Source organism: Scardinius erythrophthalmus, assembly GCF_964197995.2.
Source record: "Scardinius erythrophthalmus genome assembly, chromosome: 18".
In the NCBI taxonomy this organism is placed as follows: domain Eukaryota; kingdom Metazoa; phylum Chordata; class Actinopteri; order Cypriniformes; family Leuciscidae; genus Scardinius; species Scardinius erythrophthalmus.
In genome coordinates, this window is record NC_138238.1 from 4,036,833 (window position 1) to 4,050,915 (window position 14,083).

General features: G+C 38.1%; 1 protein-coding gene across 2 annotated transcripts in view; it reads right to left on the reverse strand.

The window, feature by feature from the left end:
• Positions 1-512: 512 nt before the first annotated feature.
• The window catches only part of adam12a (ADAM metallopeptidase domain 12a), a 113,535-nt gene continuing 99,964 nt past the window's right edge, over positions 513-14,083 (reverse strand). The window contains exons 21-24 of one of the 2 annotated variants that reach the window (XR_014032097.1): positions 12,640-12,828; positions 6,994-7,151; positions 2,237-5,292; positions 513-2,205 (exon numbers count right to left, since the gene is read on the reverse strand). Coding sequence is in view for 1 of the 2 variants with exons in the window: in XM_081392828.1 (XP_081248954.1) it covers positions 5,223-5,292; positions 6,994-7,151; positions 12,640-12,828 (417 nt within the window). In the remaining variant the exon portion in view is untranslated. Of the gene's footprint in view, positions 5,293-6,993; positions 7,152-12,639; positions 12,829-14,083 lie in introns of both variants that reach the window. The other variant, XM_081392828.1, reaches the window with a different exon arrangement.

Below are 14,083 nucleotides of genomic sequence, written 5' to 3' on the forward strand. Positions count from 1 at the left end.
ACTGAAATCAAACAAACTCTTAACAGCTGAACAAGACATTATTAGTGAACTACTGTCAAGGAAAATTATTCTCAGGTAGATGGTAATCAGTAAAATACGCTAAAAAATGGATTCGTGACTTTTTAGTTAATAACTAGCAATTCTGAAATTTTTTCCTTGCAATTCCAAGTTTATTTATCTCAATTCTGACTTTTATTTAGTGTAAGAAAGTCAGAATTGTGAAATATAAACTCGGAATTGCAAGAAAAAAGTCAGAATTGTGAGTTATAAACTATGAATTGGAAGATATAAACTTAATTTGTGAGAAATAATGTCTGAATTGCGAGGTATAAACTCACAATTGTGAGAGAGAGAAAAAAATGTCCAGAGGACTTGAAAGAGAGGTAAACGCCATTCTTCTTGATACAACTTGTGCAAGTATAGATCATTGATTATATTTCTTTATCATTTCCTTCAGAACATCATCAGTCTGTTTTTGGAAGAGTCAGAGACTAAATAAGACAAACCACAAATGGATTTCAGAAACAACTTTACTAGCGCTGCCCTTTATGCCGACCGTATTTGTGTGTTGCAGACATCAACGTACAGCATCTTATTTCACATTTCTTGATTATTCAAAGATTTATCATAAAAAAAAAGCAGTTTACACCCGTGACACTGAATAAAAAGAACGTTACATGAGTAGATTTACTGAGATACAACATGATTGAAAGTGAATAATAGTAAATGATAACTGATTAAAACAAGCAAGGCAATTAACCTAGAGACACGTGATCTTCATATAATCAATCAGCGGCTAGATCTGAACAGTCTCTACTGTAATGCACTGTGTGGTTTAACTGTAAAAAGGCAACAGGACACTTCAGATGTCGCTAATACAGTGAAAGAAGATGGATTTACAATGTAAACAATGAGAAGTAATGGCACTCATTCGGTGTCCAGTATACAGGCCTAAAAGACCCACGTTTGAGATCATAAATGGCTCAAATACCAGAGTTTCAGTGCCAAACATCAACTGCCAATGGAGAGTGAAATATCCAAAACAAATGTATTTATTTCCAGCCATTTCAACTTTTTTGCAATATTTCTTATTAAAGTGCACCACCGTTCAAAACGTTGGGGTCAGTAAGATTGCAATACTTTTATTCTGCAAGGATGCATTAAATTGATCAAAAGTGACAGTAAAGACATTTATAATGTAACAAAATATTTCAAATAAATGCTTTCTATTCATCAAAGAATCCTGAAAAGAACGTATCATGTTTTCCTCAAGAAATATAAAGCATCACAACTGTTTTCAACACTGATAATAATCATAAATGTTTCTTGAGCAGCAAATCATCATATTAGAATGATTTCTGAAGGATCATGTGACACTGAAGACTGGAGTAATGATGCATCTTTGATCACATTAATAAATTACATTTTACAGTCTACCACAATAGAAAACAGCGATTTGAAATTGTAAAAATATTTCTCTTTTTACTGTATTTTTGATCAAATAAATGCAGCCCTGGTGAGCAGAAGAGTCTTCTTTCAAAATAATAATAAAAAAATGTTTTAATAATAATTCTTACCAACCTTAACTTTTGAACAGCAGTGTTTATATTTTTGAGTCTCAAACTCTCGGTGAAACATCAGGACCCAAGAGTCGTGAAAGATGTTTGCATGTCTGTTATTCATCAGCGTGCATCAAACTATCATTCTTTCTATTCAATTAAACCGTTTATGATCTTCTCAAAAAGTTATCAGAAAACAGGTGAGTTACAGGAAAAGCCAGTTTGCACTTGTTCTTCATTCTGACCCAGTTGACAGTAATTCATGACCATAATGACTCCTAAACCTCTATTTTTAAATCATTTGTGCACATCCTTTGCTTTTAGTGCAGCGTTTTCATTTACCCTGACAAATCGCCCATGAAACTCTGCCAGTGACACAAACCCACTGACCGCAGCGTGTTTGAGGGAGACCAAAGGGATTATGGGAATATTTAGAGAAGGATTCATATGTCTTGTTTTCATAAACCACAATCCCGTTATAATGCTCCATTATTTAGGCTGATAAGACAGAAAGTCTAAATGAATGTAACTCATTTCCCCACAATAACTATTTTTCAAAGAGCGTCCCGTATATGAGCATACGGCTGCATGGCCATGAAATCTCTCAGATCTGTCCAGTAAACACATGCTGTCAGTACAGGTTACTCTTATCTCTCTGAACACAACTGCATTACCACATCTGTGTTCCTCTATCTTTCTTCACAAGCTTTGAAATCAACAAAAGCTGAGATTGGTGCATAAAATGTGTTACAAATGTTTTCATCCTCACCAAAAATAGAAAGAAAGAAGAGAAACAAGACTCGTTTAGACGTGAAATGGAGTGAATTCAGAACATTATTCAGTACGTATCCCCTCTGCGCATGTCCAGCTCATATTTCACCTCAAAATCAAATATGCTAGAAATGTTATTTTTTACAATTAAGCTTGTTTTAAAGACCCTTATGATTGTTTGCATTGTGATATTTTAAGCACATTTTCCAGACAACTTATCATTTTTGCAATACAGTAATGAACATCATCTTGCCCTGATCATTTTCCAGATATTTTGTTTTATTTAGCATAAATATATTTATATATTGGATTTATATTTTTAGCATGGATAAATGTAGACTTGTAAACGACAGCTGCTTTACAGCAGAATTTAAATCTGCATAAAATTTAATTTAAGTTTGCACCATTACATTCAACCATTTAGCAGACGCTTTAATCCAAACCAACTTGCATTAGTTCTGTTACTTTGCAGTTTATTATCTACTGTATAAAGCGCTATAATAATAAAGCTGACTTGACCTTAAAAGAAAATGAAGCTCGGTTTTAAGAATATTAAGATTTCCATGACAATTGTTGTCCACTTTCAATCTCATTAATGCAAAGCAAAAAAAAAAATCATAATAATAATAATACATTTTAAACTGTAATATTTATACACCATGATATGTTTTATGACAGTATTTATTTTACTGCTTTTAGATTTTTTTTTTTTTGTATTTAAAACGGAACAATCAAAAACTGATTTGTATTTTTTTTCTAATTCTAATTATCTTTGATGATTTTCATTAATGATATACCCAATCTCCTTCAAAACGGCAGAGATGAGGGTGGACTTGGGCAAAGGGTGGCGCTCACAGCCCTCCGTCCAGACATTGTCTTGTGGTCAACGGAGTGCAAGAAAATAATTTGGTTGAGCTGACGGTGCCTTGGGAGGAGGGATGTGACGTTGCCCATGAGAGGAAGGCCTTGAAGTGCCAGTCCCTTCTTCAGGACTGCAAGGACGAGGGATGGCAGGCATGGCTGTTCCCGGTGGAGGTCGGCTGCAGAGATCAAATCAACCTGGCGGTTACTATCAGCTCTGGGCCTGGACGAAAGGAGCGAAAAACAAGCAGCTCGTAGGATGGTGGAGGAGGCAGAACGCGCCTCCTGCTGGATATGGAATAGGAGAGGAGGAAAGCTGGAAGCCAGGAGCAGATGGGCAGTAACCTGGCCATCACTGCCGGCCCACCGACTGGAGGGTGTTGTGGTTGAGGGCCGAAACACCCAGTGAAGGTTGTGTGCCACCCGACGACATCTGCTCCTGGCTGAAGGCTACAGTTACCAACAAGGTAACTGAAGAGCGCACCCACCAGGTGTATGTCAAGTAGCCTACCGTATTTTTTACTTTACTAACAATAGCCGCGTTTCCATTACCCTTCAAATTGCGCAAATTGAAATTGCGAATTGAAAATACGCCCAATGGAAACACGTCAATTCCGCAAAAACTCCCATTTATCGCAAACAAATTTTTACGCTCGCATGAGGAGGTTTTTCAGGCAATTCGAAAAAGGAATATTTCGCAAAACTGCAATGGAAACAGTTTTTGCGCATTTACAGTCACCAGATGTAGACCACGCGGTATGTTTGGACAGAATACGAGACAGAGTTCTTTATTAAATTCATAAAAGACAAAAGAATGACAGAAATACTGGATTCTAAACCTCATAGAAATGCCATAAGACCTCGGAGCAGAAATGAGTGACGAACACCCAGAAACACATCATATACAGCTCACAGTATAAGGGTCTTTCCTTGCCATCAATGCTTGGATAACACGCCTACGTTTCCTTCCATTAATAATAATAATCTAGTGCGGTACGTGGCTGTGAGATATATAAACCTACCAACGTCCGTTGCCATGATTTTTGGAATGACTTATCGCGAGAGGAAAAAATGACGTTTAGTCGCATAACATCGGTTAATGGAAATGCCGTCATTTCGCAATAGTTTTTGATCGATATTTAGAAAAAAAAAGTTTTGCGCAAATCTTTAATGGAAACGCGCCTAATGACTATATATCAGTAATAATACATAGATAATAATTAGAACTGAAAAAATATTAAAATATTCAGATGTATTACAGTCATTAGAATATAAGGGGGAAATACTTTAAAAAGTCACAATGCAAAAATAAAAATAAAAACCTTTATAAATAAAAAATGGCTATTTTTTCAATGCAAAATTTTATTTATTCGTTTTTCTTTTACTTTGGGGTGAAATGTGACCCGGACATGTTTTAGTGAGATTCAACCTCAGATCAAAGTATTTTCATGCAAGTTCCTTCAACATCCTTTAAGTATCACTGCATTCAGGTTAAATCATGTCTGAAATAGATAATAAAAATGGCTATTAAATCATATTAAATTGTTAAAAAGCCCTTTTCATATACCAAAAGACATCACAGACTCAGAACCATTAGCAAAGTACAAATCCCAATTCACGTTTCCATTTAAATCTGGTTTCAGTCCAGGTTAGCGTCCACTTGATGTGGTTCATGTTCACAGATAACACGTCTTCTCTTTCCTCCGCTGGTACACAGTCGATAAAAGTCCACACAACAACAATGGCAACAACAACAAAAGGTCAATCAGGTAAACGTGGGCGAACCACCGATTGCTACGATTGAGAAAGTGTCAACCACAGTGCACTGTGCTCAAATAAATACGCTCGTAACCGACATAAATAACGTGTGACATGTACCTGAGCTTGGACTCATAGCACCGTTTAGAGGGAGAGCACCGCAGGGGTCAAAGGTCACCCCTCACATCAGGACTCTGACACACCACGTGTCCCACAGAGGTTCATAGTGCAAAAAGCGAGTGTCTCCAGGGCCGAAATCCCTCAGTCCGGCTCTCAGCTGCTGAACTTCACTCCGGCCGGGAACTGAGGCTTCGGCAACGTGGGCGGCTGTTTAGGAGGAGGCCTGCAAATCCGTTCATAGGAAACAAAAGGTTAATCATGAAATGCATCTCTTCATCTTTGGGTCATTCCTATAGGATGGTGTATTTTGGACTGAGCAGGTTTGTTGAATTTTTTTTTTTTAAAGATTTTTGGGAAATTCCCTTTCATGTAGTGTGTGATATAGCCGTTTGTGAATGTAAAAGGTATGTAAAGTTTCACAGATCAAAGTGCAGATGAATTGAGTTATTGTCTTCTGAAAGAAAGAAGTGATTCTGAACGGCCTGAAACGAGTCGTCAGTAATTCCAGTCTCACTTCCTGCTGAATCTGCGTAGGTTTGTAACAAATTTGCATAATGCCAGTCTCTGGGTCTTGATTGGCTGTCGGCGAACAGCGTCTGCTTTGTCCCGCCCTCAAACACTGTAGTTTATCTGAGACTGGGAGAGTTTGGTTCGTGTTGTTTATGTTGAGAAGATGCTGTTTTCTGGTAAAACCAACGCCATCTTTACTGTTTGTATCAGTGTGCATCAAGTGCTGAGGAAAAGCTGAAATTCAGATATGCTAATGAGCCTTTGGTTTCTGACACACACTGTAAGCGATCGACCAATCACTACAGACTGGGCAATCTGACCAATCAGAGCAGAGCAGGCTCTCAGAAAGGAGGGGTTTAGAGAGAGGAATCATTGGGCATGTTCAAGTTCAAAACGTTGCGAAACGTTTTGCTATGGTTTCTGGGTTGAACGTCATGTTTCCTGGAAACGGTGTGCACCGGTGTGCAACGGGGTTTCAGATACGTTTTCTCTTGTTTGGTGGGTGTGTCAGAACTGCAGTCTAATCAGCCGCAACACATGTATATAAAGCACGCGGCATTAAAGTGAACTCACACAATGGGTTCAAGGAAAGTAATTTACAAATGTGTTCGATGCAGCGGTATACGCAACAACTGAGGATATTAGAAGACATGTTTGTCGTAAGTTTTATTGTAAAAAATATAGGATATCAACATAATGATGTAGTTGTTTATATTTTTAGCTTCATTGCAAGTGTATGACATTTGGTATAGAAATAAACAATGGTAATTAAGTGCTTTTCCTAAAAATGAGAAAGAAAATTCAGGGTATTAAAACAGTATGAACTACAAATAAAGTCAGTATGTGAGGCTAAATAGATGTTTTAGTCTGAATTAGGTAAGATGTGTGCTTCCATTTCAGTTTCAGCAATCCCTTCACTCGACTGGGATGTTCTCTTTTGTTCTGGGCGGCAAGTGCAGTAACTGTAACATCAGGCATATTTTGTAGTATTAAACACATATTTATACCGACTTCATCAGGCTCCGAAAATTCTTCACAAAGAACACAAAGAATGGCCTTCTCAGCTGCCATAGTTGCAACTCTTGCATCATCAGAACAGTGTGTTCAACGCATCACCGTTTCTGTTTAAAAAACGTTGTGCAACGTTTTGTCGGGGCTGAACGCAGCCCTTGATTAAACTGTTTAGACCAGCGGTGCAAAACTCCCTGCAGAGTTGTGATGGGATTTTTTCTTTCATGTACTTCAGTTTTTTTATTTTTTAAACTTGCTAATCGTTTTGACTTTGTGTTAATGGGATACATCTATGCCATGTAAAATATGCAGTATTGTTTCATGGGGACATGAAATCCAGCAGACTATAGGAAGCATCTGAGATGTTTGTCAGGTGTGTATGAGTGTGTGTATGTGTGTGTACCTGCAGGGCTGTGGGTGAGGTGGAGCGGGATGGGGTCGGGCCTGGGTCGGGATAGGAGCTGGGAGTCGGACCGCAGATGGGTTACGCATCACCCGGATGTTTCGACCCAGCGGGTCAGCGGGAAGAGGCTTCTGGGGTGGACTGGGCTTCTCGAACGCCTGTGGTAGACATGAGGGAGTACACAGTCTCTCACATGGGATATATGTATTCATTTAGCAAGCATGATTCGTGTACATTGACAGATGAGATCTTTCATATCTTAATTGTTTTTCCAGGACAGCAATGAGATTTTTGGAGACTTTTCTTACATCTCCTGATTCTCTGATGTTTCTCCTGGGAAAAAGATTCCAGTAAATCAGCATTGCTATTGTTAACTAAAACTATCAAAATAATAATTAATCTTTTTAATTTTTAAAATAACTTTTGCTGAAATAAAATATATGCAAATCATATAAGTCATGGAAATAAAGATGAAATAAAAGAAAATATAAATATTAGTTGGAAAAACTTTCAAAAAAAGTTTAAGTATTAAAATTACTATAACTAAACTAATCCTGATAAACAAAATACAAAAGCCCATAACAAAATGACTAAAATGTAGACTGACAATATTAAAATAATAGCTAATTCAAAATATTAATAAATACACTATAGTAATAAGTACTATTATTAATAATACTATAATAACATGAATAAGAATACAAAAACAATACTGCAGTAAATCGTGTATCCTCGAGTTTCAGAAGAGATTCAAACTGGGTTTAAATTACCCAAGATACTAAAGTCTAAATACAGGAAAAAAGGCAAAATAAACAAACAAATGAAAATAAAATAAATACAATAATAAATATATATAAAAAACATAATATTGTATATATATAACTTAATATTATTATTATAATATTATTAATATATTTAGTTTTCTCCTGTTTTGAGCGTCCACCAGAGGGCAGTGAAAGCTAATCAAACTTCACTGCAGTGTGTGGCTTCACTGCTGCCATAGCAACTCTCTCCAGAGGTCATGTGATATGCTCACGTGTTCCTAATCTCCACGCTGACTATGAGGTAATGATAACCTGCTACCTGCTCTCCATCTGGTCCTCATTCTCTCATCATCATCTTCTTCATCTCACTTCAGATCCAACCATGATTTCACTGCTCACTTCCCTCTGTTCTTTAAAATGTAACAAAGGACTGAATTGCTCTGAACTGGTCATATCTCAAGCGTTGCATGATTGCTGACGACAGAGAGTTGTTTTGTAAAAAAGGTCTTGAGAAACCTTGCAAGGAGTGAGTCTCATGTCTAATTCTTCCCTGATGGAAAGTTTTGAAGAGTTGCATCAGGGATGAATTTACATATATCTTTATGAGGACATTCATTGACACAATGCAATCTCTAGTCGCTTACCCTAACCTTACCCATCACAACTAAGTACCTAACCCGACCCATGACCCTAAACTGACCCTTAACCTAAGTATAACCTTATCCCTAAAACCAAGTCTTGACCCTCAAACAGGCCTTTAAAGGGGTCTCAGAAAGAGAGGACCGGCCAAAATGTCCTCACTTTACTCTCTTTGTCCTCACTCCAATGGTCTAAAACTCAAACTGGTCCTCACAAAGATAGTTGTACACACACACACACACACACACACACACACACACACACACACACACACACACACACACACACACACACACACACACACACACACACACACACACACACACACACACACACACACACACAATTCACCCAAAATGACTCAGGATATTGTGTTTGAGTTTAAATGATAAAAATGATAATTCTAGAAGAAAATTTCAGATGGCACAGAGGCTTTTGCATCTGATCTCCTCAATTATTGACCTAATAATTAGTTGGCATAAAAGACTTCTTCCACAAACACACACACACACACACACACACACACAAAAAAACTAATAGTGTTTAGGCTAATTTGCTGAATTGCATAATTAAAATCTAAAAATGAACATTAATGTTACTAAATGTATATTAATTTAGTTAACATTAATTCATTTAAAAATAAATAAAATACAGGCTGAAATTTAAACCATACATTGTGTTTTAGAGTCTTGTGCTTTAAGCTCCATGAATAACCTTTTATCCTCTAGTTATTTTAACAAACAAACAAATAAAATAAGAAAATAAAAATCAGTCCATAAATAGCCTATGGTCAAGGCCATGGTTTCAATATCCAGCGAATGCATGATCTGCTAAAATGTAAACCTTGAATGCAATGTATGTCACTTCTGATAAAAGTCTTAGTGTGTTTTGTTGGTTCATGTTTTTTTTAATGAGGTTTTGTGTCATTTCTCTTGAGACGGATCATCCTCACCAATCCAGTTCCTTCCTCTTTCTGCTATCTGTCTCTCCACAGGGCTTCATATAAAAAAGACAAAGACTCTCCTTTTACAAGCAGGTTTTTATGGGACAAACCAACAAATTGAGACAATTTATCAAACAACAGAAAGGCGCATGTCATCCTCACCCGTCCACATATAATCCTCAGGGAATTAACTTCAACCAAACAACTCCATTCTAGTCTGTGTTATTTAATGTCTTTAACACTGTCTTTGTTGTCACTGATCGTAAAAGAGCCACATTTAATGAGATTTTTTACAAATGGTAGAACGATTAAGCTCACTAAATGTCACCAGTATTTCCAGCGATTTGTTCCAGATACATTTTTTGTAATGCTGGTTGAAAGCCTCTTCACATCCAGATAGTAATCACTAAGTTAAGTGGTCTAAATTAAAGGATAATTCCGGTATTTAGCACTTTGAGTCTCTTTTCTGGTTTGTTTTGGATGAACTAGAGTGGTGGACACAGAAATGTTGACAATGGGTCCTGTCTCGACTTTTTGACTCGTTTAGGATCGCCTTTGACCGCTTCAGAGTGGCTGGATACGGGCATGCACGAACATGTCCTTAAAACAACCCTCAACGTTCGTTTTCAAAACTGTGCAACTCACCGAGTGGTTAGTGGTGTTCGTTGATGATTAAAAACAAATATATCGGTGCAATGTATGATTTCAATCCATGTTATTTGCTATAGTGGAACTATTTTTTCAGATACCTCACAACCGCGTATAAACTTCCGCTCGATATTTGAGTCTGAAGCGCAGTAATATCAACGAGCAATGAGTCCTCCAACAGAAATCAATGGGATTTTACAAAATGCCAAATAAAACACGACAGAAACTGTATTTCGCTACGCTACTTGTTTTGGAACATCAACGAACACCACTAACCACTCGGTGAGTTGCACAGTTTTGAAAACGAACGTTGAGGGTTGTTTTAAGGACATGTTCGAGCATCCCCGTAGCCAGCCACTCTGAAGCGGTCAAAGGCGACTCTAAACGAGTCAATAAGTCGAGACAGGACCCATCGTCAACATTTCTGTGTCCACCACTCTAGTTCATCCAAAACAAACCAGAAAAGAGACTCAAAGTGCTAAATACCGGAATTATCCTTTAATACATGTATATATACATCGTCTGAGGAAGGTACCGCGTACCTGCTCGCACAGACCTCACACGTCATCAGCTCATTTCATGCTATGCAGAGTTAAGGTCCTTGCACATTGAGTCCGAAATTTTCGTATGCGTTTTTTCGTATTCGTGATTCGGTGGCTCTAAATTGTCAAAACACCATTCAAAATGCTTTCTACGGATGCGAAAAACGCAGAAAATCAAACTCAATCTGAATTTTTTTTATGACGGACAAAAGTTTCGGAGGCAGTGTGTAAGCGTGATTGACATAACGTGAGGTCGTATTGATTTTTTTAACGTGAAAATTTCGGACGCGAATTTGGGACTCAGTGTGCAAGGGCCTTTAGACAGACGTCAGTCACCGAGCAGCGCAAACGAAACCACAGCACCTTTTACAGTTCCTCCTGAACCAAAACATCCAGCTTTTGCTGCGTTCACATCATAATTACTGTAATTTGGAAGAGATGGAAACCCGTGACCTTATACTCAGAGCGGTTTGTGACTCCAATTTATGCCTTTCAATAGACATTATTCACAGCAGTGCTGAAAGTGAGGAGTTATGCTTTCTAAGCTTGCTATTACTAGCCTCTCAAAACTTGCCAACCCTACCTTTAAATTGAGTTAGTCAATTTGTCTGAGGCAGACTATTTTAAGCCATGTCAAACCTTGAGCTTTCTGTTCCATTCTGATCGACTCACGTCACGCGGTCCCCGCCAGAGGCTTGCATGAACCTCTGAAAACACTTGAGATTTACTACAACACAGTGGTCTAATGAAAGAGGCCTGTTCACACCACTGGAGCTCCAACATTAAACTGTAAATCTATTACTGTGTGCAAGAACAATGAGCTCTAACTCGTCATTGCAGCACTGCTGGGGAATGAAAGAACGATGAAAAATAAATGAAATAAGAAATACATGAACCTGCTGACATGTATAGAAGTGAATACCATGTTCTACTGTGGTGCTGTTGCTCATTAATTTGAACAAGCCCACAACTGTAAGCATCAAACTGGGTGTGCTATTATTTTTCTCAGTATCAGTATGATAAAACAGGTGGAAGGAAAAAAGTTTCATAGACGCACATTGTAGGAGGGACCCAAGTCAGCTTTTCACTTGAACCAGTAAAAAACCACCTAGTAACCATTCAGAACACCCTAGCAACCACCTAACAACACCCAAGAAACCATTCACACCATAGTCATAACACACAGAACCACCCAGGACGTCCTAGCAACAACTAAAAACATCTTAGCAACTTAATAACAGCCATGCAGAACACTAGCAACCCCCTAGCAACCATCTAGAACACACTTGAAACCACCCAACAATACGCTAGCAAACAAACAGAACCACACAGAACATCCAAGCAAACACCTAAAACATCAAAGCAACGCCCTAACAACCCAGCAGAACACCCTAGCAACCAACCAGAACATCTTAGCAACCCCCTAGCAACCATCTAGAACACACTTGAAACCACCCAACAATACCCTAGCAATCGAACAGAACCACAGAAAACGTCCTAGCAACCAAAAAGAGTTTAGCCAACCAAAAACATCTTAGCAACCACCTAGCAACCATGCAGAACACCATAGCAACCACCTAGCAACAGCCTATCAAGAAACTACCCAATCAACCAAACTAACAATGGCTAAGCGATAACCCAGAACCGCACAGAACACCCTAGCAACCACCTAGCGATATATTCAACAATATTATTGATCTGTCTGCACTGACACCATCAGAACAGAACTGAGCAAGATGATGACATCACGGTGGCTGTATAGATAAATGAACTAAATTAATTAAATTAACTTTTTTTACAACAAAAATGAACCATCACTGAACTTACTTAAGCTGGACAATGACACTATTCTCTTCTAGATCTGCTGTACAGCCGAAACAAACTTTGTTGCATTATCTTCCTGTGTTATCTCTGTAAAGCTGCTTTGAAACAATCTGTACTGTAAAAAGCACTATATAAATAAAGGAGACTTGACTTGACCTAGCAACATTCTAGCAACAACTCAGAACACCCTCGCACTCACAACAAAATCTAGTTTTATATGCAGTTTCTGCAGCGTTGTAATTATCACAGGCATATTTACACACCCACACACACACAACACACTCACCATGGCGATCTTGCAGACGTTCTGGCAGGCGAGCGCTGGTGCGGGGGCTCTGGGTGGAGACGAGTGTGTGTGTGTGTGTGGTGGCGTCAGTGGCAGCGGGTGAGAGAGGTGCACTGGAGGGCACTGGGGCAGTCGGCGGAGACCATGAGACGGGACCACAGATCCCACCGTCTGGAGAGGAGACTGAGGCTGGAGAGAGAACACACTTCACAATGGATTCATGTCACACAAGCTTCCAGTAATATTTGGTGTGCACTATGAACATTCTTTCTAACATCTCCTTTTCTGTTCCACAGACACAGGGTGAGTAAATGATGACTCATTTTTGGCTGAACTATCCTCTTAAATGATACAAATGAGTCTCATATGAGCACACACACACACACACACACACAGGCCAGATGTGACAAGAACAAAAGGAGATGAGAGACAGAAACTGTGTGTGTGTCTGTTTAACCTCACCTTGCCTAACATCAAACAGACCTACATCCTCTATCTTGTTACCATCATCACACATTATGAGGACCAGATACTGCAGTCGCTCTTAAAAGAACAGTACACCAAAAAACAAGGATCATGTGACACTGAAGACTGGAGTAATGATGCTGAAAATTCAGCTTTGATCACAGGAATAAATTACAGTTTACAATATACTGAAACAGAAAACAGTTCATTTAAACTAATAATGTTTCACAATATATATTTTTAAACTATATTTCTGATCCAAAATGCTGCCTTAATGCGCATTAGAGACATAAAAAAAAATAAATAAAAAAAAAACTCACTGACCCCAAACGTTTGAACACACTCGCAGCCGAGGGCATCCGCTGCACCACAGGGGTCAGTCGCGGTCCTTTACACATCCTCTAATCACAGATCTCAACTGCTTTTCTCAACAACAGCCCTGAGATTAAAATTGCATCTACAATCCATCTGGCTGACAGGCGTCTCTACTGATTTTCCAACAATTTGTGAATTGCTGTATAGAGCATGTGTGGTCTGACAGCTAAAGAGCAGGTTTCAAACACACAACGCTCAATTTCTTTGTTGTGCTTTTTGTTAAACAAACCTCTGGAGATTGAGATGAGTGCCAATTGTCAGTATATGTATACATATGAAATGCATATCCCTTGATCTCTCTCTATGTGTGAGGGGATGTGTAATATTTTATATATACTGTATATATAAATATATATATATATATATATATATATATATATATATATATATATATATATATATATATATATATATATATATATATATATATATATATATATGAAGAGTTCAGATGCAAAAGCCTCTAAGTGCCATCTCTAATTTTCTTCTAGAATGATCATTTTTATCAAGCTCGTATATTTAAGTTCAGTAATCACTTAATGCCAATGAAAATGACCTATTAATTGTCATTTAAGTGTAATTACTGAACTTAAATATACGAGCT